Source organism: Protomyctophum bolini (genome assembly GCF_963924005.1).
Source record: "Protomyctophum bolini genome assembly, chromosome: 13".
NCBI lineage: Eukaryota > Metazoa > Chordata > Actinopteri > Myctophiformes > Myctophidae > Protomyctophum > Protomyctophum bolini.
In genome coordinates, this window is record NC_137874.1 from 5,260,903 (window position 1) to 5,288,309 (window position 27,407).

At 45.3% G+C, this 27,407-nt stretch overlaps 1 protein-coding gene across 1 annotated transcript; it reads left to right on the plus strand.

Annotated features, from left to right (window-relative positions):
- Positions 1 to 651: 651 nt before the first annotated feature.
- Positions 652 to 26,817, plus strand: LOC308327187 (gap junction delta-2 protein-like; the record flags this gene model as incomplete). The annotated part of the gene is made up of 2 exons (XM_080780405.1): positions 652 to 722; positions 25,971 to 26,817. The coding sequence occupies 2 exons, from the start codon at positions 652 to 654 to the stop codon at positions 26,815 to 26,817; spliced, it is 918 nt and encodes a 305-aa protein (XP_080636531.1).
- Between the last annotated feature and the right edge of the window lie 590 nt (positions 26,818 to 27,407).

Below are 27,407 nucleotides of genomic sequence, written 5' to 3' on the forward strand. Positions count from 1 at the left end.
GCAAAGAGGAGAATGCGAGAGAGAGAGAGAGGGTGATGGCTGTCACAGAGTGAGCTATAGCATATGCTATAGAACAGACAGAGTGGTGCGGCAGGAGGAGAGCACAGGCATCGCTGCACAGGGGAGGGGGTGAGAGAGAGAGAGAGAGACAGAGAAAGAGAGAGAGACAGTGAGAGAGAGAGAGAGAGAGAGAAAGAGAGAGAGAGAGGAGGGAAGAGATACAGGGGGAAGAGGTGTTCAGCTCAGCACCTCTCATTTGACAAGAAGAGAGGCACAGGACAGGACAGGACTATAAAACACACACACACGCACACCGTACACACACGGTACACACACACACGGTACAGACACACACAGTCACACACGGGGACACACGGACACACACGGCACGGACACACACACACACACACACACACACGGACAAGCAGTCAGGTCAACGAATAGAGGTCAAAAGGAGCTGGTGCGGGACCCCCTCACCAAACACCCCACACTGGCCGGGCGCCTCTAAGGAGACAGAGTATATATATACGCCAATCCGGTGTAAGCTAGCAGGAGAGTATTTAGGGGTACCAGGTCCCGGAGAAAGCCCTTCTTTCTTTTTTTCTTCTTCTAATAACTACTGAGACCAGACCCTCTGGGTGAACCAGAACCATGGGCGAATGGACCATCTTAGAGCGGCTGCTGGAGGCTGCAGTCCAGCAGCATTCGACTATGATCGGGAGGTAAGAAGACTATAGTTGACACCCTCGGCTGATGTGCATCAGCACCCCCACCACCACCTCCTCCTCCCGTTTTTTTTTTGGTTTTGTTTTGATGTGTTTCACAAGCCCGAGTGTTTATGTGTGTACGCCGACGACGTTGTGTATACTGTGCATTGATAGATAGCGACTTGACGATATCCCGTTGGGTACTCCATAGCTCGTCCCTGTGGTCCCCCCCTATAGCTGTTCTCCCTAGTGAGCCCTCCCCTCTCCTCTCCTCCCCCCCCCCCCCCCCGCTATCCCACATATCCTTCACCCTCTACCGTCCTTCTTACCCATAGCTGTCACCCCCCCCCACCCCCACCCCCACACTCATCATTATTTCAGGGGGCAAAGTACAGTAATTGCACATAATCGATCGGCGGTGTGCTATAAGCATTATTGTGTATATTCAGCGAGACCGGTGTGTGACCGGCCGGTGCCGAAGCTATATACCTATATAATAGCCCCAGCCAATGATAGATATACACACAGGTTTGGACGATGCATGCACCGGGGCCACAGACAGACCAATAGGACAGAAGGACAGAAGGAAGGTGGGGTGGTGGGGAGGAGTGGGAGTGAGAGCAGAACAGAGGTGTGGAGGATGTAGAGATCGTGAGAAAAAAAAGGTGAGGAAAAGGAGAAATTGAAGGTGGGAAGAAAAGTGACTCTGTGCCGAACATTTACTTGAGAGAGAAATGGGAGAACATAGGGTTTAAAATAAATAGATCGCTCACCTTCCATCTTGTGTGTGTGTGTGTGTGTGTGTGTGTGTGTGTGTGTGTGTGTGTGTGTGTGTGTGTGTGTGTGTGTGTGTGTGTGTGTGTGTGTGTGTGTGTGTGTGTGTGCATACAGTACATGACGAGAGGAGCATGCAACCTGATTAGCAGTGGGGGATTGAATTTTGTACATGCTGGAATATCTGGTGTGTGAAAAAACATGTTCCATCATCTGTGTGATTAGTCCCAATCAAAGGTGCAATTTTCCACCTTATTAAACACACGTCTATATATGTGTGAGATCTGGCTATATAGCTCTATCCGTATAATTCTGACTTATATTAGTCGTACGATGGTGTCCTGCATGCACCAAACATATATAGCCGACGTGTTGCGTGAGCTTGTAGATCTGCTATATTTCGGCACTGGACGCCAGTATAAATTGTGGTTCGATCAGCAAGTATGTAAGACACATGACATAAGGTACTGATTCACGTTTTGAAGGTCATACATTCCAGAAAAGCATGCAGGATAAATGTCACTTTAACGGGATCAGCGTGTAAGACACAAACCCACAGCACTGCTGTGTTCATTATCACGCACCACAGGTAGTCCACAAGGACACTGTCTAACCTTTGCTCTCTTCCAAGTACTGTTTGATTGGAGTGTGTGTGCACGCGCGCGTGTGTGTATTTGTGTGTGTGTGTGTGGCGATTTGGTTTGGGGATTAATTGGAGTCATTGACAGCTTGTTAGCACAAAACACAAAACATGAATCTGTGAATTATATAGAAGCACAGAGACGACTCTCGGTTTGTCAGCTGCTTCTCACGAAGTACAGATCTAATCATACACAGCTTCCGTCCAACATAATACAGTATAGGTGAAATAAATGCATTCCAAACCATGGCCTGCATCCTCTTCTTCATCTTTCAATCTCTTAAATTGTACGTATCACTCGTCAACCCATTTTGAGCGAGAACCCCCTTTTGGCGTTAGCATTATGTTATGCTTTAGCTATTGAAAAATAGCAGATCTACAAGCTCATAGCGCGCCACCGAGTGGCGCGCTACGAGCTTGTAGGTCTGCTATTTTTGAACAATCGAAGAACGACTGACATGGAAACATAGCTTTTTCAGAACACTGTCAGGATGTAGAAGACATTTTTTTAAGAATCTGATCTCAGGTCAAAATGAATGAATATGAATTGGGAACTACGTAATAACACGGCCCCAGTTCAGGAAGGATACTAGGAACCGTTAGTCTCCCACTATGGGGAATAGCTACTGTAACTGATATGCATGTGTTTTGGTTTCCCCTCAGACTGTGTTTGTCCTACATGGCTCTGTTAGTTGGCCGCGAGGCAGTATGCTGTAACTGAATCTCAATCTATTCTGCTTGCCAACATATGTCGTCCTCTTGTTATCGAAACACTACAGGCAGGGCCGGTGCCCGCACTTTTTGACTTGAGAGCTACTTTCAAAATGACCAGCTCAACAAGACCTATACCCGATGAAAACATTATAATACCATTTGATTGATTGATTGATTGATTGATAATTTTATTAGACAATAAGATGCAAACAGTACTAGGGTACAGTCAAGCACAGCATTGGTCCAAAAGGACAGCACCGAAGAAAGACCTTGCGCTCTTGTTTCCATTCGGGTCCCATGCATTCATTCACAATGACAACAGTGACAACAAACAATACGTTTCTCAAACACACTAAATCTATATGTACAGGTTGGAATAGAAATACATTAATAAAACACCTTCACCTTCTCTCCCTTTGACCATTGCTGAAAATGGCTTTGGAACAGTGGCGCTGGCATTACATTTAAGACAAATGCACCTGGAATGGGAAAGGGGATAATCTACCGACATTTGTGCACAGCAACACTCTTGAAAACAAAGTATTGCATTATGGGTTTGAGAGCTGACAGGCCCTTTTTTATGTCAGTCAATCAATCAAGTCAACTTAATTCAAGTGGCAGATATATGCCAAAGATTTAAATTAAATATTCTTTTTAGGGGCATGTCACGTGGTCTACCGGCACAGCCTTTGTGATCTACTGGTAGATCGCGATCTACCTTTTGGGCACCACAGCGCATGCGTGGGGCTAGATACCATGATTGTCATTTATAGTTTACAGCACTTGTTTTCTTTCTAGTGCATCTGTCTATGCGTGCACACACATGCGTGTGTGTGTGTGTGTGTGTGTGTGTGTGTGTACGTGCGTGCGTGTGTGTGTCAGTCAGAAGGTAAAAATCACACCCCGTGTGAAGTGAGGGGCGCTCTTATCATCGTACATCATCATGCATCATCTCATACTGGCCAATCAGAATGCCTGTTGCCACAAATGTATACGCGTGGGGACAAGATGACGTATACATTTTCCCTTCATTGTCAATGTTTGCGTTGCGGACATTTTGGGGGGGGGACAAAAGCTGTATATAGAAAATCACACCCGTGTGAAGTGAGGGGCGCTCTAATCCTCGTACGTCATCATCAAGAATGGCGGTTCCTCATTGGCCAAGGGTTTCCACCGTCATATATACTGTATGCCGATTTGCTCAGACACAAATTGTGTAAATTCTCCGTTCATTGTCAATGGCATTTAAAGTTTGTGTTCAGACAGAATCTACATGTAGCTAAAAAAAAAAAAACATCATTGTGCCTGTGTGGTGAATGGGGGGTGGGCTTCTCATTAGTCCAACGTGACTCTCAATAGTCCAACAAATGTTAGATTATAGTGTGAGGATATAGGTTTATAGGCATAGTTTTTGTGAGATTATGGTTAGGGGTTGGGCATCGACTAGTTATAATGTGCAACCATCGGACAAAATGGTACTTCGGAACAGTGGACTGTCATACGGCACCGAGGCGTGTGATGACATTATTTTGGGCACTGTGCATGTTGTGTGACTGTGTGTACAGTATGCAAAGGGAAATGTGGGGAAACGCTGTACGGATGCTGAGCATTAATACTAGCCTGGCGCAGCCAGCCAAACTTCATCTGAGCATGAATGCTGTGTGTCAAGACTGGGAACACATTAATGTCTGCCCACATCGACAAGTGCAGCAACTATAGCTATCAGTAAGTTTATGAAAGTAATGCAAAGACACTAGACAATTCAAAGACATTGCAAAAGTACGTTTGCCCCAACGCAAGATTAGAATCACGAGTCGCTCAATAGATACTCGAAGGACAATCTCCCAGCTTCCATTACCCCAAAAAAACTGTGTGGAAACAATTAGAAAGTAATAAAAAATAAAAATTGCAACAAGAAATCCAAAGATAGATCTGTGATTCAGTAGACACTGAGATCTCTGATCGTCTGGCAACGTGAGACTATAGGCAGAGATATAATCAAAGTGCTAGTTCAATTAATAATGAATGTCAATCTGCCCCTTCATGTCATCCTCATGGCTGGTACTGTAGATGATCGCCTGGAGTTGCCTACCGTTATGTCTGGGGGACTTCTAAATGCCAGGCAGTTGTTAGAACAGCATTCTAGCAACTATACCTGCGTTAACAAAAGTCAAACAATGCTATTCTTATAAATAAATTGTCACTGCCCCAATACGGAGGACTGCCTTAAAGATTGTGCACTGGTTCTGCAATGCAGTTGTTTTTGTTTTCACCCAGTTTTCCAAATAAAAGCCGGGACATTGTCTTGACTGAGTCTCTTAAAAAAGCAAAGCATTTAGAGAACGATTATTGTCTATGGAGATGAGACGTATAGCGTAGTGCTGACATTAGAAGGGACAGGGTACAATAATACAATCAATTATTATTTTCATCTAATACTCCTGAAAATGTGACCATGGTGGGGTTCGGTAATTTCAGTTTCAGTCACATTAACTTGGATTTTGGTCTTTTAAAGTGAGCCCTTTTCACAGTATCACAGAAGCATAATGTGGTATTACAATACCTGTCAAGACCCCATCAACAGTGGCCAACAGTGGTGGAGATTAGATTCCAATTACCTGTTCATTAGATGGCTACTATACTGTTTGTTAATTTAACTCTGAGGACGTAAAATTTGACCTGTAAATGTCATTTTTTTTTACAGCCTGAGCCAATCTAAGCGTCTACTCTAACAAAGACTCGTAAAGAAAATGTGTGTGTTTTTTTTATGAAGGAAAAGTCTTGGCAAAACACTGATAGTCCTGATAGTCGAGGTGATCCTTTAGTGAATGAAGTGTGTGTTTTTTATGCAAGATGTTCCTTTCCTTTTTATAAACGATATGTTACCATTTCTTCACCCATAATAGCCACAATAGAAGCCAACCGCGTGATGGAGCAGCTGTTATATGAGAGCAGGTCTCGGAGACACCCACAATGGTCCAGGTTATTTTAAATAATCTTTATCACCCATATAAAACAATAAAACAATGCTCCTCACAAGCGATCACATTATTCTTGAAGGTACACAATTTGCATGTGACAATTAAATAAATAAATACAAACGTTATCTAGATGTGTGTGTGGGTCTGTCTCTGTGCAAACACATACACACACACACACACACACACACACACACACACACACACACACACACACACACACACACACACACACACACACACACACACATCTGTGGTCTCCTATACACGAAATGTCCCACGCACTCTACCATGACAGAACCCTGCAATCCTGTATTAAGTCAGTGTTACAGACGTTGCAGGTAGAAAGGGAAGAAGGGAAGGGAAGTGTGTTGATGCATCATTTTCTACACTGCAATGCTGTAGTGAGGTCAGTGCCAGAGACAAGTAGAGCGAGGAAAAAAGAGAAAGGGAGAAAGGGGGGGGGGGGAGATAATGGCAGACTATATAGAGAGTCATCTGGTAAAGATGAAATAATACAAATCGGAGAGAGAGAGGGATGGAGACGAGGATGACGAAAATGATGATGAGATTAAAAAAAAAGAAAAAGAGACACTGAGGAAATTAATACTTCATTGGCCGGAGTCCCCGAGGGGTCTGCTCTGCACTATAGGCCCCCCCTCCATTTCTACCCCTTTAGAGTATAGCAGATCTTCAAGCTCATGTCACGACGCGCTGCGACGCGTCTCGAGCTTGTAGATCTGCTATTTCCCCGCTGAATGTTTGCCCCTCTAAGGACGCTATATAGCCCGGGTTCACGTATAGTTAAGGGAAGTTCCTTCTGCACAGCGTTGGCGCGAGCAGAGGTTGTATACCCGCCGTAATCATCACGGTAGGATCTGTGTCAGCTGGAGCTGCTATAGCTATAACTGACACTTCTGCAGAGGAAACAACACACTACTAGGTCATGCGTCTATATACACATGCACACAGTGTAGTGCACACACACACGCTCATACATGCAAATGCACGCACACAGACACACTCAGACACACACAGTATGCAGTGGTCGCACGCGCGCGCGCACGTCATCGATTTCCCTGTAGCTGATGCAAGTATAACCTTCATGATTGACAGGGAGGAACCCTTGCTGCTTTAGGTTTGTACACACTTGACAGCCCAACCCAGTTGTAACAACAGGATACGTTGCAAATTAATTTACGTTTCCCTTTAAAGCATGCAGGGGACATTTCAGGTGATGCAGCAGCACTCCACACTACAGTACAGTAGTATATGGCACTGTGGCATGGGTCCAAAATGGACTGAGTTCTCTCTCAAACAAACGCCCCAGCTCAGTATAATGGACGGAGACACAAACACTCTGTGTGAATAAATCATTCATATAAACAATGTCAAATTGATCCAATCTAAGAAAGTATATAGCTCTGGCAAATCTGAATTGGTACTGTAGCTACAGTACTTGTACATTTTAAGTATATAGTTAGCACATGGTATGTATAGTCTCGAACAGGTATAGGCAACCTTAGGCACGCGGGTGCCATCACTGGCACACTGGCATGAGAGTGTGTGAAAGACTAAAAAGTATTATTAAAAGTCCATTGCTAAAGCTTCCTATTTCTGGAGGAATTCTAAACCACAGCGTAATATTCGTGACGAAGACATTCATTCACGAGGACAACCTTTTACTCCACATGTGTGTGTGTGTGTGTGTGTGTGTGTGTGTGTGTGTGTGTGTGAGAGAGAGAGAGAAAGCACACGCATGTATGCAGCACGTATGAATGTATGTATGTATGAGCGGTATGTTACAGTAGGCCTACAGTACATGCCAGTAACCAGTACAAGTGAGAAAAACGGAACGGGGGGGGGGGGGGGGGGGGGGGGGGGGGGGCGCCCGTTTTTCGGCCGTGACTAAATCCCCCCCCCCCCCCCCCCCCCCCCCTGTTGTACCCCCCTTTAGGCGTCATTTTTGAGCGCTGCCTCCGCTCCATCACGCAGCTATGTGTGTCCCTATATATATGTATAGTATATGTATATACGTGTCTCTGTGTGTCTGTCCCGAGCACGGAAAGCTGCAACGCGGTAACATTTCTCGACCGTTTCGGATGCGGGAAGGCTCGCCGGAACAGGGCCTGCCCCCCCCCCCCCCCTGTGTGCGTTCCTGGGGGTCTGGGTGTTCCGGGGACCACCCCCCCCCCCTCCCCCCCTGGGGACCCCCACGCGGTAACTCTGTCATTCCTCAAAGATGTTTTTCCAAGAATAATCAAAGTATACAGTACAGAGCACAGTACACTACAATACAGAGCACAGTACAGTACAATAACTAACAATAAATGTATAGTTGCACCGCTCAGTTCACACAGGTGTGATTTTTATTATTTCCCCCCCCCCCAACTGGGGCCTTTCCTATTCGGTGTGTGTGTGTGTGTGTGTGTGTGTGTGTGTGTGTGTGTGTGTGTGTGTGTGTGTGTGTGTGTGTGTGTGTGTGTGTGCGCGTGTGTGTGTGTGCGTGTGCGACTGTGCGTGTGCGTGCGTGTGTGTGTGTGTGTGTGTGTGCTTACAATTTAGTGAATTTACATACTCATATCCAGAGGAACTTATACATCGCAGTGTCTTTCATAGTGCCTGTCAGAATATGAACCGCATATTACCAAACATCCTATAGCCTACTATACCACATTGATTCAGCATCGGTTGACATAATTAATTATTTACCTCACTGTCACCATGGGAGCTAAGATTTTCCTGACGTTATACCTTCTTTTTTTTGGGTGTTTGTTTACACAGCAATCTGATGTCGAATGCTGTTGAATGCTATTGACTGAACTGCTGGAGCAGACATTTTGCTAACAAAAGCTGATTTCAGCTTTCATTTGGTACAATCATTCATTTGGGAAAGAACTGGTTTCACTTGAACTTGAGTGAGGCCCTTTAAAAGTGGTATTTCAAAAAACGTTACACTTTACCCTATGTACAAAGAAGGTGCATCAAAACAGTGTACAAAACAGATGATCTGTGGGGCTATATAGCTGTAATGCAGTCAATGATTTAACTTCTCTCCCTCCCCATGGGCCAATTACCTTCCTATACTCAAGTCAGAACTCTGTCTTCCTCAAAACTGAAGAAAAAAAACCACACATCTCTTCATGAAGTGCCCGCCTCCTCTCCAGTCTCCAGTAAGACTGACAGAAACAGGGACGTGCACACATAGACATCGAAGGGGGCTTCAGCCCCTGCCCTTTTACCCGTCTGTAAAACAACGTATAACTGCCCTCTCCACACCATGACGAATGCAGCATTTACTAGTGGAAAAAATGCAAATGCCTTCCTCCCCTTTCCATGCCATGCCGGAAGCAGCGTTCAGGAGAATAGCTCTTTTCCGTATCCACACTTTTCCTGGGCTGTGTGTGCTCCAGTTCCTGTTGATTTCATTGGATATCATTGGTCATCTGACCAGTTTCATTGGCTTTCATTGGATCAAATCGACAGGAACTGGAGCACACACAGCCCAGGAAAAGTGTGGATAGTCTCCTGAACTAGGAACGCACCATTTTGCGTTGAACAGATTTGTTTTTCGAAAATCCATGTCGTTATATACACCATACATCTCCACTATAGCCAAAGAGTGCTGCGGTTGCACCCCGAAAACAGTGGATCTACAAGCTCTCAACGCGTCGCAGCGCGACACGTTGTGAGCTTGTATAGATCTGCTTTTTCGCTATTTTTGTCTAAAAGTGCCCTCTTACGGGATGTCGTCATGCCCCCTGCCTCTCTAACACTCTCTGCACGTCCCTGTCCAGTATAACACCCTTCTTTTCCCCATGTCTTGATTCATAATACTTTTTAAAAAAGTCTTCAGATTTCCACTGCATATTAATTATCCTCTTATTATATTCACACTACAGACATTCGTGGAGAAGGCCGGCCCTTCCCGAAAGTTCCTGGTTTGAGACTCATCGGAGCTGATTATTTCATAATGTATTTCAAAGATCCAATCTTATTAATAATAATAATAATAATCTTTATTGTCCCCGAAGCCCGAGGAATATTCGTCTTCGGCATCCGGTTATGTTCAAACACCCACATCACAAACAACACAGAGCACATGACACCAAGACATCAGGTCCCCACAGTATACAGAACTCTATGCTCTCCACTTAGTGAGATATGATATAGTTCATATAGAATATCATTTAGCTATTGAAAAATAGCAGATCTACAAGCTCGTACGAGCTTGTAGGTCTGCTATTTTTGAAAAATCGTGAAAATATTTATTTCAGAAAAAAACTGGAGGATACATGTGTGTCAAGTCCCCCATGCAGAGCTCTATACTGGTTTCACTCTAAACGTGACACAATATGTGGATCTGTAGATCTGCTATTTTTGTTCAATGTTCCCTCCCAGAACAGTGACGATGTGATTCACCTTTTTCTTACAGCCCATAATGCATGCAACCGTTTTGCGCTTAGGTGTGGAAAGGGCTAATAAGTTCCTCTTTCTCTTGCTGCGTTGCCAGTTTCGCAAGTGAAACAAGTGGCCAGGTCTATGAAAACAAGCACAAATGAAAATAGCTGTTCCACAAGCTCACATGCAGCGACACATTTTGTGAGGTTTGCACATCCGTTATTTAAAAACACATTGAGAATGAAAGTCGGAATATTTTGAATATTCTTTAAAACATTTTAATTAAAAAAAGGCACAAAATATGTTCAGATGGATCAGGATGTCTGTGGACAATTACATATTAATCTGGGGTTCCTTGATGTGAAGAAATGTGGAAGCAAGCCCAAATAAGCAACCACTATACACTTTAGAATCAAGCCCAAAAAGACATCAACCAGCTACTATTACCAATAATTCATTTGCAAGTGACTTTACAGAAAAAAACAAGTGAAAGGTTGCTTATAATAAGCAGACATGGCAACACGGCCTGAAGGAAGCAATTAAGCACAAGGAGCCCCAGTACCTTGGCGGGGAAAACGTGGATATAGGATTCATGGTGAAATCACCACTTTTTGAACTTTAGATAATTCAAATCTTGGTGGTCTTGTATGTTGGAAAGTCAAGCTGTTGTGAAGAAGGTTCCATTCAAGCTATGGATAGCAATTTGACATTCAATTTTAAAGCCGCATATGCACTCGATTAGATTGAACTTGTGCTAACCTGGATCGATATATCAATACATACATCTTTCACATTTTTGACACTCAACTGTATAGCTAAACAAACGTCACATAAAAGGTGCTTTTGATGCACAATACAGTATACACTCCCAAATGAAGTGTCTATAGTGCTGGGGAAAGTGGTGCAACACACCAGGTCCTGCATGGCTGCACCTGGTGAGAGCAGGAGTGGACCTAGTGAGGCGTAGGAGGTGCCCGGCCGGGAGTCAACCCACAGTGCCTTGTGCAGCGGATTGTGTGTCCCTGGTTTTTCCTTAATGGGACCGATCGAGGGTATAGCTACTGGGTCGTATAAGTCGGGACTTGATCACCTCGGTCACCCGAGTGAGGGGTATATAGATGTTGTGAGACCCGAAACCCCCGAGAGGACCTTGGGGATAGATACATCACTGAGGAGTGAGGACACGTCCCAGGTGCATCCATGCGATGCTTTTTTACTTCTTCACAGTATGTAGATTGTGTTCGTGAGAATGTGTCAGCGATGTGTGTTTTCTCTTGCACCTACTGTACTGCTATATGCTTAGGGGCATTGTTGTCCCTAGAGACTCACAGCACAGCAGCAGCTGCTGAATGGAGCGTGTGTGTGTGTGTGTGTGTGTGTGTGTGTGTGTGTGTGTGTTTGTGTGTGCGTGCGTGCGTGCGTGTGCCAGGCAAAGCCGTGACCTGCACGCATGTCCAGCCAGACAGGTCAAACAGACGTCGACCAAACAATTAGTTAGACATAATTTGCTGAAAATAACAAATTCTGCATTTGAACTCATAGTCATATTATCATGTCACTGTAAAAAAAATGTTAAGAGCGATTCGAGCCGACCCTGCATCATTGGTTCAAAACCTTTCCCGGGAAGTGAAGAAAGAGAAGGCTTCGCGGCCCACACATCATATGGGTGGGATTTTAGGGTTTATTTTAACACTCAATCAAACAGTCGATTGTATTCCGGCTTGGAACTAATGTAGTATACTAGTATAAGTTCCTATTTATTGGTATCGGATTTCTTTTAACCCATTTTGGGACGGGAACCCCTCTTGGTTGTAAGCATTATGTTATGCTTTAGCTATTGAAAAATAGCAGATCTACAAGCTCGTAGCGCGCCACCGAGTGGCGCGCTATGAGCTTGACTCGGTCCCGGCCCACAGGTTGGGAATCTCCGCCCTACATTATAAGACGTAACCTCATGACAGCCAACATGTCCTCATGCATGTTATAGCACCCCATTTGAGTCATGTCAATGTCAGTCATCATTCAGTCATGATCTGAAGGCCTTGAGCGGGAACGTCAAGTTCTCAACAAGCTCTACTGGGCTTTCGTAATCTTGTGTTATACTGTCAACTTTCTGCCATGCAACCATACAGTGCACACTCATGCACTTTTGACCTCAAAAATTGAAAAAGAATCGTCTAAATCCTCCAGTTTTCTGAAATAAATATTTTCACGATTTTTCTAAAATAGCAGACCTACAAGCTCGTAGCGCGCCACTCGGTGGCGCGCTATGAGCTTGTAGATCTGCTATTTTTCCAATAGCTAAATTATAACATAATGTTTAAAACACCAAAAGGGGTTCCTTCCCGCGCCCAAAATGGGTAAACATAATGGTTGCCTGTTGATTTGTTCATTGCTCAACATTGAAACAACAATGAAATCCCTGTGTTTCCACAGTCACTAATAATTTGAAAAAAAAAAGTAATATACTTTCATGCCAGCAATCATGTGTCAGCGTAGGTGTGTATGTATAACGTACTTCAAATGGTAAAGCCCATTTTGAAATGCTTTGTTAAGACTGTTCGGCGTAATGCAGTGGACCTTACATACAAATCGATTTAACCCATTTTGGGCGAGGACCCATTTTGGTGTTAGCATCATGTCGTGCTTTAGCTATTGAAAAATAGCAGATCTACAAGCTTGTAGCGCGCCACTAGGTCTGCTATTTTTGAAAAAATCGAAGAGCGACTGTCTGACATAGAAGACATTTTTTATAATCTGATCTCAGGTCAGAATGGATTAAAGGCTGCCATGGCCATGGTCTGAAACCCGGCACGTATTTAGAAAAAACGCATGCGACATTAGCTACCTAATGAGCCACATAGCTAATTTGGCAAAAGATGAGGTAGACAGAGAGCTACACTGACTACTAGGCCAAGAGTCTAGCTCCATATGAGCTGTATAATAGCGTGTAGCCACACAATGATGTATCTCTCAACCCATTTAGACCTGACATTGACATTTTTGTCAATGTCAAAAATTGACGGTTTTCTGAAATACCAATGTTTTTATATCAGTGGTGCTAAATATATTTCATGTCAAGGACCCCAAAAATTATATGTAATTGGCCGCCGACCCACATGTTGTTCCAGGGACCCCCCCCCCCCCCCGCAGAAGCAAAGATTTTAGTTAAAAAAGTTCGCTCTGAAAGCATATATATATTCAAAGATTTGTGCCATATTTTCAAGATATTTCGAAAATAGCAGATCTATATACAAGCTCGTAGCACGGCACTCGGTGCCGTGCTACGAGCTTAGTATAGATCTGCTATTTTTGAATAACTAAAGTATAACATAATCCTTAAAACACCAAAAGGTGTTCCCGGCCCAGAATGGGCTTTGTTAGCTCCTTGCTCTCTCACGCATCCTTCCACTACATTATGTTTGATGTGGCTTTGATGTGGCTTACTGTATAACTCGGATGGATGTGGTCCGAAACAAATGTAATTGTTGACGCCTTTTGGTTGGCTGCAGGAAAGCGAGTCCCAGTTGGTACACAGCAGAGCATAATTTTGTATACTGAATGCTAAACACAAACAATTATCTAGTGTTAAAATGTAGTCTCTGTTTGGTTATGTTACTTTTATATGTATTTGACCTATAAAGTCAAGAAATGAATAACTGTATATGGCAGGGGTAGGCAACCTTAGGCACCAGTGCCAACATTGGCACAAAGGAGGGTGATCACTGGCACACTGGCAAGTGTGTGTGAGAGAGTATTTTTGGTTTTAAAATAAACTATTTAAAATACCTATACCTCACATTTGCGTGTAAATTACATCCTGCATTCTACATTCAGTAAAACTGAACTCTGTTATTGCCCTGAGTATAATGATCATTATAACAACGTGAAAGAAAATGATAAAAAAAAAGAAGGACAAGCTAAATATGTTGTGTCATTAAAATTAATTAATGTTGATATGGCACGCTGACGATCTATAGAAAATGAAAACATGGCACTTAATTTAGAAAAGGTTGCAGATCGACTCCTGGTATACGGTATCACTTTGGTTGAACAGCCATAGGGGAGCAGAATGTCCCCGTTAATAGCTCACTGATTCTCAATGTCAGGTCCATCCGGGGACCACCAAGCGTCCACATGGACCATTAGGGGCCTTAACTCTGAGAGTACACTCCGAGTTAAATAAACAAGAGGATTGTGTAGATTAGGGTCCCAGAGATTATTGTCTCTACCAGGCGATAGCTATAGGCGATATAATACCTCTGGTCCGATCCAGAAGAGCGCAGTTTGCCGGCCACTGCTACAGAGCTGACAATGAGGTTATATCTTCTCTTCATGCTCTGGAGTCCTGTCTCAGGGGCGGACCAGAGGTATAGAAAGCTGTCGTTCCCTGATGTCATCGCTAGGGACACAGACGCTTCAGTATAGGCAGGAACTGGGGGTGGCAATGAAGGACCGGTAATCCATGATCTCGACCGCGGTCGAAAGATGATGATGATGAGGCGATAGCAGAATATGTTTTTGCTCCCGTCCGTCCGTCCATCCGTCCGCCTGTCCATTTCCAGCTAATCTCCAGCACTGTTGGCCCGGTCGCTACGAAACTGTGCACACACACACACACACACACTCCCTGGATGCCAATTCCAAACCTCTGCCCCAAATTCTCCAGAACGGCCCGTTACAGCGCCACCAAAAACATTTTTTTTTTTTTTACTCCTACAGATCTTTATCCATACAGTACAATCTATACGCAATCTATTCGATCTTCCACATTCCATCCCGATTGGCTATCAAAGTTTGCAGGATCGGTCCAGTTTTGAACAACATGCCTCAAATAATGAACGCACGGCGATCTGCGTGAAACTTTGCATGCACACTCCCTATATAGACTCCTAGAGGCCAAGGAAAAAACTTTGACCTGCATTTTTCCACATCTGCCTTTCATAGCGCCACCAGGAGGCCGACCAATTGCCGTCAAAGGCGTTAAGAAGAAATGGCACCCTTTTCACATTGACCTATTAAATGGTAAATGGTGCATTTATATAGCGCCTTTATAATCCAAGGCGCTTTACATAGATTGTGCATTACATTCACCCGTTCACACACACACACACACACGTTCATACGCCGATTGCGACGGAAGTGCATGCAGGGTACCAAACATTGGACCACCTGCTCTATACCTCTTGAGCCACAGTCGCCCCCAGCAGGAGGCCTGACCGTCCCTCCTCCTCCTCCTCCGAGGAGCACTTGTTCTAGTTATATAATGTTTTCTTTTAATCAAATGGCCGGAGCATGGCAGATCAAACTGGGACTTACTGGGGGGGGGGGGGGGGGGGGGGCTTGAAATGAAAAAAAGGTTTGAAAATCACTGCCCTGGCTTTTCTAGGACACCCTCATGGCAGTGGAGAGATAAAAATACATAAAGACACGGGCATCTACTGGCCACTCATGATCATGAAGTAAGGAATGGGCATTCTAATCTACACGCTCTTCTGCTGCTTTTCTCTAGCAGTCCATGTTTGTAGAGTTGTTGTTGTTGGGCAGAAACCTCGCATCTCCGTATTTTTGAGAGGCTCTATATAGCCCCTCCTATGCCCAGTTGTGTGTGTCTGTGTGTACCCCATAGCGATGATTTGATTGGCTGAGCAATGTGTGTACCCCATATAGCGATGATTTGATTGGCTGAGCACGGAATGTGATGTATGATGATAAGAGCGACCCTCACTTCAAACGAGTGTGATTTCTTTTTACCCGCTGTTTATATTATGATATATTATAATATTTTGTCGTATTAACCCATTCTGACCGGGCACCCATTTTGGTGTTGGCATCATGTTATGCTTTAGCTATTGAAAAATAGCAGATCTACAAGCTCATATCGCGCCACCGAGTGGCGCGATACGAGCTTGTAGGTCTGCTATTTTTGAAAAATTCGAAGAACGACTGACATTTTTAGAATCTGATCTCAGGTCAGAATGGGTTAATCAGACCAGTGTGTGTCCCGTGGAAACCTCGTATGAATCTGATCTCAGGTCAGAATGGGTTAAAGACAATAGCAGATCTATACAGTTCAAGCTCACAACGTGTATATATAGTGACATGCCTAAAATAAGGATGACAGTGGTTACGTCTGTCTTTGGGTTTTCAATTAAAAGCATTAAAGGAGCATTCAGTGCTCCTTTAATTGTGGGAAAAAAAACCCGGTCCGCCCCGGTAAGAAGAATAATGTGCATAATATGCACACGCTGTGCAGGGGGGGGGGGACGCGCAACAGGGCAACAGCACACACACACACCAAGGCCCGCCTCCGCTCGATCATGATTGGAGAAAGGCCCCTCTCTATCCTGATTGGATGAAGGATGTGCCCTCTATAGCCAAAAACGAAACTTTTTTTTACCTCAGGGGTGAACTGGGGACAGGCCGGGAGGAACTCCTTATATGGTCAGCACACGCTATAGTACGGAGGATTATGACAAAAACAGAAAAAGAAAAGTGATATTTGAATTAAGTGAAATCACTGAAGATACATTTAACAAGAACTATTGACTGAATAATAACTACCTTGGATCCATTCTTTTTTTTCTCCATTTTCTGAAACATTTTTGCACACATATACTGTACAGGGTTTCCCGCCCGACAGCAACAATATGATCATTGAATATTCTGTACCGTATATACAGATGAAACCCTCTGGGCTCCATCTGCCTCATAACCTGCAGTAATGTACCGTGTGAGCCCCCTCTGCAGCATTTAAACACTGATGTTTTGCGGATGACCTCTCGCCGCTTTCTGCTAATGCAGCAATTTGTTCATTGCTGATTATCCGGTAACCACAGCAGCAGAACACACGCACGCATATACACGCACGCACGCACACACGCACGCATACACGCACGCACGCACGCGTCGCATACACGCACGCACGCACTCCTGTGTGTAAACATGCATGCCACAAACACCCTATATTGCAGCATGGTGGAACTTGTCAGTGAGAAATACAAAGCAAGTAGCCACTGCAGCAGAACTCTGCATATATATACAGTACAGTATAGTGCAGGAGCACCCACCACACACAGTGCTCATGAAGCCTGCAGTGCATCACAGATTTTTAAGCCTAAATCCCATTTGTTCTGACGTGACGTTGGGAAGTTTCCCCTTTAACAGACCAGAGGGAAACTTAATGAGCTCTGTGTTCTTTATCTAATCTATATACAAAAGAACTGCACCCCTCACTAGCAGTTATAATAAATAATGACAGTCATTTGATATTCTGCTCTTTTTTTTATCATAAAAGCTATACTATACTCACTTTTAACCCATTCTGACCGGGCACCCATTTTGGTGTTAGCATCATGTTATGCTTTAGCTATTGAAAAATAGCAGATCTACAAGCTCATATCGCGCCACCGAGTGGCGCGATACGAGCTTGTAGGTCTGCTATTCGAAAGAACGACTGACATTTTTAGAATCTGATCTCAGGTCAGAATGGGTTCATCAGACCAGTGTGCATGTGTCCAGTGGAAACCTCGTATGAATCTGATCTCAGGTCAGAATGGGTTCATCAGACCAGTGTGTGTCCAGTGGAAACCTCGTATGAATCTGATCTCAGGTCAGAATGGGTTAACCACTTAAATTCTTTGTGGACCAATAAGGAGGGCTCCCCAGATGTGCTGCTATATACGATGGAAAGATGACTTTGCTATGCTTAGTAACCTGATGTAACTATATGGGAGATGCCTTGATTGAATAAAGAAGGACTTTGCCTGGGAATCGGAGCTCGTTTCTTGTTCTGGTTTCATTAGGAAAATAAGGTACTGATCCACAGACCCCTGGAAGGAAAATACACGACATCCGCATTTGCTTGGTCCTCTCGTTTTTTTTTCTTCGCATTGCGCAATGGGAGCTTGTTAGTTTGTGGCAAATGTTTGACTCTTTTCACCCAATGTTGGCCCAGGATAGGTCTCACGTGGTTAAGGTATATAAACTGTAGTATATAAGGTATATGAAGTTATTAGTTATAATGCTTGTCACCCATCACTGTAAGACCAGTCTAGCCTGTTTAGGCCGGCACTACTAAAGCCCAAAATTTGAACTCTCGTAGATGTATTTATTTATCGATTTGTACGAGAGTTCAAAGACTTATATAAACTTGGGTGCGTCGAGCGAAACCACCTGCTTCGAAGTAACACAAATGCAAAATCTAAGGTGCTTTCCTGGTTGCCCCACCTGTCCCATTATTCCCCGGGAAGGTTCTGAAACCCGGAGCTCCGTATAGTTTTCGATAAAAAAGGTGTTTTAAATCCACTCGGTCTCGGATTCTGTCATCCATCTTGGATCTGTCCTCGTCTCCCCAAATGAGTGCAACTGGCTGCGCAACCCTGGCCGCCTGCAGGGGCGCTGTTGCGCTGTTGCAATGGAGGACAGATCCAAGATGGAGAATAATGGGACAGGTGGGGCAACCAGGAAAGCAACCTTAGATTTTGCATTTGTACAATAATTGTTCAGTGTTACTTTGAGGCAGGTGGTTTCGCTCGACGCACCCTTAAGGCTATATAAGTCTTTGAACTCTCGTAGATTGAAAATGTCAGAATCGAGAAATACATCTACCGTACGAGAGTTCAAACTTTGGGCTCGGCCGGCCGGCACCAACGTCTGGTGAATGTTATGATTGTTCTTATCATTGTTGACTCAAGCGGGGGGGAGACAAACATGTGCGACAGAATCAGGGGCAGACTGGGGGCAGTGGAAACTGCATTGTATTGTAGATTAATTGTTTGCACCTTAGCTCATCAAACATACAGCAATGTATGACATGCATGTGTAGTGTAGAATAGCTGCTTTCTTGGTAGACATGCGGGTCAGAGTCAAATTGTGTGTAAGTGTGTGTGTGTGTGTGTGTGTGTGTGTGTGTTCGTGCGTGTGAGCGCGTGTGCGTGCATGTGTGTGTGTGTGCATGCCAGAGCATGTTTTAAGTAACTATTATGCAATTGTTTTTGTCTTCGACACACTATATGCACTAAGCCATGAAACTACAAGTGTTCACACACACACATTGCACGCATTGTATTAGGCTTGATATAGCTATTTCCGCTATTTTGGACATTTTCTTTCAATGAAATGCCAAATTTAGGGATGGCAGGTTGAGTGTATACGTTTTCAGGGTACAATTCGCAAGCATGCAACTTATGAAACACCAAAGGTGAGGCTATATATATATTACCAAGGCTATATATATATTGGCCAAAGTAACCCCCCTGTACAAAAAAGGGAGCAAATTAGAACCCGGCAACTACCGCCCTATTTCTATTCTAAGCTCCATCTCGAAAGTGATGGAAAAAATAGTCTATGAACAGGTTGAAAAGTATCTTGCCACTAATAAATTGTTGTACGAGTTCCAATCTGGTTTCAGAACATCCCACTCCACTGACACATGCCTTCTCTATTTGAGCGACCACATCAAACACGAGGTGGATGCTGGAAAATACTGCGGCATGGTCATGCTGGACCTCCAAAAGGCTTTTGACACCGTGAACCACTCCATACTGGTTAACAAGCTTAAAGCTATTGGTTTTGATAGCACATCAGTGAGCTGGATGCAATCCTACCTGGAGGGGAGAGAACAGATGGTGGAAGTGAACGGAACACTGTCCCCCCCCCTCCCAGTGAGCTGTGGCGTCCCACAAGGAAGCATACTAGGGCCTTTACTGTTCCTAATATATGTAAACGACATGACTTCAGCTTGTGACTGCAACTTGTTCCTGTTCGCAGACGACTCAGCACTGCTGGTCTCGGACAGGAACAAACTGCAGGTTGAAAAGACCCTCAGCTCTGAACTCGGTAGAATCTGCACCTGGCTCGCTGATAACAAACTATCCTTACACCTGGGAAAAACTGAATCCATTCTCTTCGGATCAAATAGTAATCTCAAAAAGGCAGATGGCTTCTTGGTTAGAGTTGGTGATGATATTATCACACGGAAGGATCAAATTACCTACCTAGGTTCCATCCTGGAGGCCAATCTTTCCGGTGATAAGATGGCCACCAACGTAATCAAAAAAGTCAATCAAAGAACAAGATTCCTCTACAGGATCTCCTCACTGGTCGACAAAAACACCTTGAAGACCTTAACAGGAGCCCTTGTACAAGGTTTCTTTGACTATGCATCCACCTCCTGGTACCACAGCACCTCAAAGGCCCTTAAAACAAGGCTCCAGACCTCCCAAAACAAACTGGTCAGGCTCCTACTTGGCCTCACCCCCCGAACCCACCTCACCCCTGCCCACTTTGACAGGCTGGGATGGCTTAGGGTCGACGACAGAGTACAGCATCTTGCAATGGGTCTGGTCCACAAGATTAGATACACCACCAAGATACCCATGTACCTGTCTAAATACTTCCTTAATGTAAACGAAGTCCACACCCACAACACCAGAGGGAGTGCAACAAACCATGTACAACCCAGATTCGGCACAAACAAGGGACTAAATTCTTTTCGCTCCTATGCGACCAAAATGTGGAACGCCCTACCAACAGTCATTAAGACATGTGAATCCCTTGGCTCCTTCAAAACTGCTCTCAAAGGGCACCTACGGATGGCTGCAATTCGAAACTGGCCTCTGTAAAAGCTGAATTTGTATCTGGATTGTACTTTGTTTTTGTATGGACGTGGTGTTGGGTGCCTGCACATATGCACACATGGCATCAACGCATGGTGTTGTGTGCAGGCGCCCTACACTCTGTCTTTGTACTATGGATTGTACTATGTTTTTGTATGGACGTGGTGTTGGGTGCCTGCACATATGCACACATGGCATCAACGCATGGTGTTGTGTGCAGGCGCCCTACACTCTGTCTTTCGTTTTCTTTTCTTTTATCCCCCTGTTCCCCTCACTGTATATATACTTTTTTTCCCTTTTCGCTTCCTATATGATGAATTCCTGTTCTGTTCTTTAACTACATAGAAGTGTCTATTTGTTTGTCTCTAAATGTTTTGATGAATTGAACAATGTGGACCCTGTTGTAAACAAGTGTAAGGCTTAATTGGGTCGTCCACTCACAGTTAACAGTCTTTGTATTGAGTTTGTGCTTGAAATGTACTGTAATTCTGCAAACTGTTAATAAAGATTTCAATCAATCAATCAATCAATTACAAATACACTGAGAGGCAGTGGAGCGTGCGCCCACTGCCAGCTCACAGCTGCTCCAAGCACAGATGCTCAGAGGCGAGTGCCATCATCCCGCACCAGGGATACACATGGCTCTCTTTCCTTCTCTGCATGCACTCTCTCTCACTCTCTCTCTCGCCTTACAGTATGATGTGTGCCGTTCATTGCCTCCCTCCAGGGACGTGCAGAGAGTGTCAGGGAGGCAGGGGCTGAAATCCCGTAAGAGGGCACTTTTGGACACAAATAGCGAAACTTGCTGATCTACAAGCTCTCAACGCGTCGCGCTGCGACGCGTTGAGAGCTTGTAGATCAGCAATTTTCGGGGGACACAACCCGGCACTCTTTAGCTATAGTGGAGATGGCGGTGTGTAACGACATGGATTTCTAAACTACCGGTAATTTGTTCAACGCAAAATGCTGCGTTCATATAAGTTCAGGAGACTTTCGGGGGGGGGGGGGGGAGGAATTCTCCTGAATGCTGCCTTCCGGCATGGCATGGCATGGAAAAAGAGTGGCATTTGCATTTCTTTCACCATACAAGTATATAAATGCTACATTTCGTGGCCTGGAGAGGGCAGTTGTTTTATACAGACGGGTATATAAAAGGGGCTGAAGCCACCTTTGATGTCTATACGTGTGCACGACGTCCCTGCCTCCCTTCCTCCCTCTCTCACAGAAGTGCACCTTCCAGTATGTGCTGTTCACCCCCCCCCCGCCCCGCCCTCACAGAGATACACACACACACACACACACACACACACACACACACTCGCAGGTGGTGCAGGAACAGTCCTGCAGCATGCTGCTCTATTTTAAGTCAGTTCCCGGGGTAACACGTTCTGCCCTGTCTGTCTGACACTTTTGCCCTTGTGAGAATTTATTCCATCACTTCCAAGTTCCCATCCTGATATTTTATTTGATATATTTCCTATTCTGACCGTCTCCTCTTCCTTAACTATTTTAATGTATTTCCCCAGCAGCATTTCGCAAACACTCTTTTAGAGTTTAAATAGAGTTTAAATTTCCATATATGACACGTATATAGCTTGCGGGAGTTAGTTCAGTCAGTCACACTCGAGGGAATTCATGCCATACTTATAAGCTCACTAGTATAGTCTGCATGCTCTTCCTGCCTTCCTTCTGCTTATGGTTCCCGGTTGTTATGTGATGTTTGCTCCCACCACCACCACCACCCCAGCACCACCGGTGGCGGGCTCTTGTTATTTATGTTCCCCATGGGGGGGGGGGGGGGGGTTCATTGTACAGTATTTCTATCTCCCTGCTCTTAATGTTTATGATGGTTAATCGTGCCGAGCAGGGAGTAAATGCAGCAGAGCCGAATGCCAAGATAAATATATATAAATATATAAATCACTGGTTCATCATGGTGATGGTTGCTGTGGAGGTAGAGTAGGTAGAGAGAGCAGTGCATGGGGCTCATTTATTAATTGACATCAGGTGTTGACACAGTGTCGGTGAAGCTATACCAGTAGTTCACCATGGCAGTATATGGCTTGATCTATATAGCTTCTGGAGAAATGTCGCCTGTAAAGCCACACAGTGACGTAGAAAAAGTTAAACTATACTTTTTTTACAGCGTTAAATTGAGAATGCACATCATGACACGGCAGGGATCCTCGATCCGCATCCTTTCGCATCATACAGTCATGTCTCCCGTATCTTTGCAATAAATCGTAAAAATATAAAAAAATAAATAGCAAGATATTATGATAAATGATTGATAGTTAGGATAACCAAATGGACCCCTATACGGGTCTGTAACTTACAGAATGCACACATTTGTAAATAGTTAAATGAATGCTGAGGGATTTCAGAGTAGATATGTAGTTTGGGGCGAAGCTGTATCAAATGGGGGGGGGGGCTAATTAACCCATTCTGACCTGAGATCAGATTCATACGAGGTTTCCACTGGACACACACTGGTCTGATGAACCCATTCTCACCTGAGATCAGATTATATAAAAATGTCAGTCGTTCTTCGATTTTTCAAAAATAGCAGACCTACAAGCTCGTAGCGCGCCACTCGGTGGCGCGCTATGAGCTTGTAGATCTGCTATTTTTCAATAGCTAAAGCATAACATGATGCTAACACCAAAACGGGTTCCCGTACAGAATGGGTTAATGCATATCAAAATGGGGAATATCATAATTATTACACATAATTTGAGAATGACTCATAGCAGGGCAGCGGCCCATACAGTGACCTCAGTATATATACACACGTCTCCCATCACCGGCCTCGTCTCCAGCCAAGTCAGCGAGGTCAGGCCTGCAGTCTGCTGCTCTGCATGGTTCCCCTGGGGGGCCATTCTATCCATCCATGTCCCTCCACTGGCCTCCAGTTGCCTCAGGTGGCCTAGTGGTGTGATAACAAGCCACTCAATGTATAACTCCCACACGGACAGTGAGTGGGTTGTAAAAAAAAAAAAGGGAAAAGAAAAAAGGCTTCTCCATGCTCTATAGCCTCCCTCCCTCCCCTCTCTCTCTCTCTCTCTCTCTCTCTCCCTTTCCCTCCCCGCAATGAAGCATAAAAAAAAAGCAGAGGGAGTCCCACTGTGTTCAAGGCTTTCCCTGAGTCATCAGAAAATGCTGACAGTCCATGCAGGCCCACCAAAACTCCGGGCCCTATATACCTCTGCAGTGCTGCTGCTGCTGCTGCATGGATCGACCCCAGATGATGAAATAATTGTACAGTATATAGCTTAAGCCTCCGAGCGGTCTCTCCACTGTATAAGCAGCATGCTCTCTATCTATAGTCTCTCTCTAAAGTCCACCAAGCCTTTTTCTGTTTGCTTCCATGCTGCAGCACTGCAGCGTCAGGAGAGATCTGCAGTTCTGCTCGAATAATCTCACCACTTTTCCTTTTGTAATTCCTGTGAAAAAAAAGGCTATACATGGGGGATTTTGGGAACGCTTTATATCGGCCATGCAGCTTCCCTTCAGGTACTCAGTGTGCCTCCTCTATATAGGACTCATGGGGGAAAAAGAGATACCGCACGCTTTTGCCGATCTTGCAGCCAGTGGCTACAGTTCACCCCGTTTTCCAAATGGACTTGTATATACCGGTCCGTGACTCCGATAACAACACAAAAGATTTCAGTCTCGATTCAAATCCCATGAGATAGAAACTGCTGTCAAATGGACGTCCGTGTGGCCTAATGCACCCTTGGGAATGCTCTTAGCCAGCCTCCCATTATAGGTACCGTACTATAAGTCATGGGAAAGAGACGGCTCCATTTTGCCAACCTTGATGCCAATGGGTACAGTTTCCCCAGTGTTTTGGCACCGTTCTCAGAGTCACTGGTGCACTTATACCCCCCCCCCCCCCCCCCACACACACACACACACACAGCTCCCTTGGCAACTGTGACACTGTGCCCTCTAACCACTGACACATATAATAGTGCATTGCCTATACTATACCCCGCTTAAGTGCCAAAGAGCAAGCTGCAGGAAAAAGAAAGATATGGAGTGAAATAAGAGGGTGCATTCAGTGGTACTATAAAGACGTGTTCAAGACTCGAGGGGACAACAGCTACAGCAAAAATAATAATTGAAAATGATAATTGGTTTTATCGCGTACGTGCACAGTCATGCGTGAAAGCGACGCGCGCGCACGCACGCACGCACGCACGCACGCACACAATGCACGTGTGAGTGTGTCTTGATATTCCCTTTCAAGCTCAGCAGTGATAAATCACTGCTATCTCATGACACGAGTTGTTAATTCATGTGAGCATGCTACAGTACGTATGTTGAGCACATGCAGCAACTCCACCCTTCTTTAGCACTGCAGTGACTGATTCGCGCGCGCACACGCACGCACGCACACAGTCACACATACACAGTCACACACAGTCACACATACACAGTCACACACAGTCACACATACACAGTCACACACAGTCACACATACACAGTCACACATACACAGTCACACACAGTCACACATACACAGTCACACACAGTCACACATACACAGTCACACACAGTCACACATACACAGTCACACACAGTCACACATACACAGTCACACATACACAGTCACACACAGTCACACTATACACAGTCACACATACACAGTCACACATACACAGTCACACACAGTCACACATACACAGTCACACATACACAGTCACACACAGTCACACATACACAGTCACACACAGTCACACATACACAGTCACACACAGTCACACATACACAGTCACACACAGTCACACATACACAGTCACACACAGTCACACACAGTCACACATACACAGTCACACATACACAGTCACACACAGTCACACATACACAGTCACACACAGTCACACATACACAGTCTCACACACACACACGCACACACACACACACAGTACAACACCAGAAACACACATGGAGTACATGTGTGGGCGACGAATACGTGAATACGCTTTTGTCTCTATTTATTTGAAGTGGTTCCGCTGTGAACAGCACTCACACAGCTGTACACTTATATATAGCCATCCACATATCACTGAACTGTTGTCTCTCTCTACTGCCCCCCCCCCCCTCCTCTGCCCTTCCCATCTCCCTGCAACAGGATTCTGCTGACAGTGGTGGTGATCTTCCGCATCCTGATCGTGGGCATCGTGGGCGAGAAGGTGTACGAGGACGAGCAGGTCATGTTCATCTGCAACACCATGCAGCCCGGCTGCAACCAGGCGTGCTACGACAAGGCCTTCCCCATATCGCACATACGATACTGGGTGTTCCAGATCATCCTGGTGTGTACGCCGAGTCTTTGCTTCATCACGTATTCCGTGCACCAGTCGGCGAAGCAGCGGGACCGCAGCTACTCCTTCCTGCACCCGTACATGGAGCAGAACCAGCACCAGTCGCTGAGCCAGGCCCGCAAGCTCCGCAACATCAACGGCATCCTGGTGCAGAACGACGGGAGCGGCAAGGAGGACCACGACTGCATGGAGGTCAAGGAGATCCCCAACGCGCCGCGGGGCCTGACGCAGCAGAAGAGCGCCAAGACGCGGCGGCAGGAGGGCATCTCGCGCTTCTACGTCATCCAGGTGGTCTTCCGCAACGTGCTGGAGATCGGCTTCCTGGCGGGCCAGTACTTCCTGTACGGCTTCAACGTGCCGGGCATGTACGAGTGCGACCGCTACCCCTGCGTGAAGGAGGTGGAGTGCTACGTGTCGCGGCCCACGGAGAAGACGGTCTTCCTGGTGTTCATGTTCGCCGTGAGCGGCATCTGCGTGCTGCTCAACCTGGCCGAGCTCAACCACCTGGGCTGGCGGAAGATAAAGACGGCCGTGCAGGGGGTGCAGGCGCGGCGGAAGTCCATCTGCGAGGTGCGCAAGAAGGACGTGTCGCACCTGCCCTCGGCGGCTCCCAACCTGGGCAGGACCCAGTCCAGCGAGTCGGCCTACGTCTGACGGAGGCTCCTCTGCCTGGGGGCTCCTGGGCCTCTTAGCCTTTGGAGAAGAGCTCTTCCCTTGCCCAGAACCCCCATTCACAAAGGCACAAGACTTTAAAAAACTTAATTGCGACACTATTGCGACATTATTCACTTTCTCGGATATAGTCTCTTGACTCTTCAAGAAAAAAAAAAGAAAAAAAGAACCCTTGTCAAGGGTGCAACCATGTTACTGTAACGAAGCATAACTTTAAAAATGATCATGGAGAGTTCTATAACCTGCCTAGGTGACACTAGGTGCCTTCAAGGAGTTCACGATATGATGGAGGTCTGTTGTGAAGCGATTATGGATATTGAGCTACTGTCGGGATAGGAGGAAGAAGTAAATTACGTCTTTTTTATCATTTGCCTTTGCTGGAGGTCAAAAATAATCCCTTCATTTTCCAAGTACGTGTGCATAATATGCAAGTGCTTAGGCGTGTGCATGCATGCGCATGCGTGGATGGGGAAAATAAGAAAAGTCTGACTTAAGTCAGGAATGCTGATTTGAGCTGCCGAGGGAATGAAAATGTTCTTTCTGACTGTTCATAATCTGGGCCGGGTAAATTC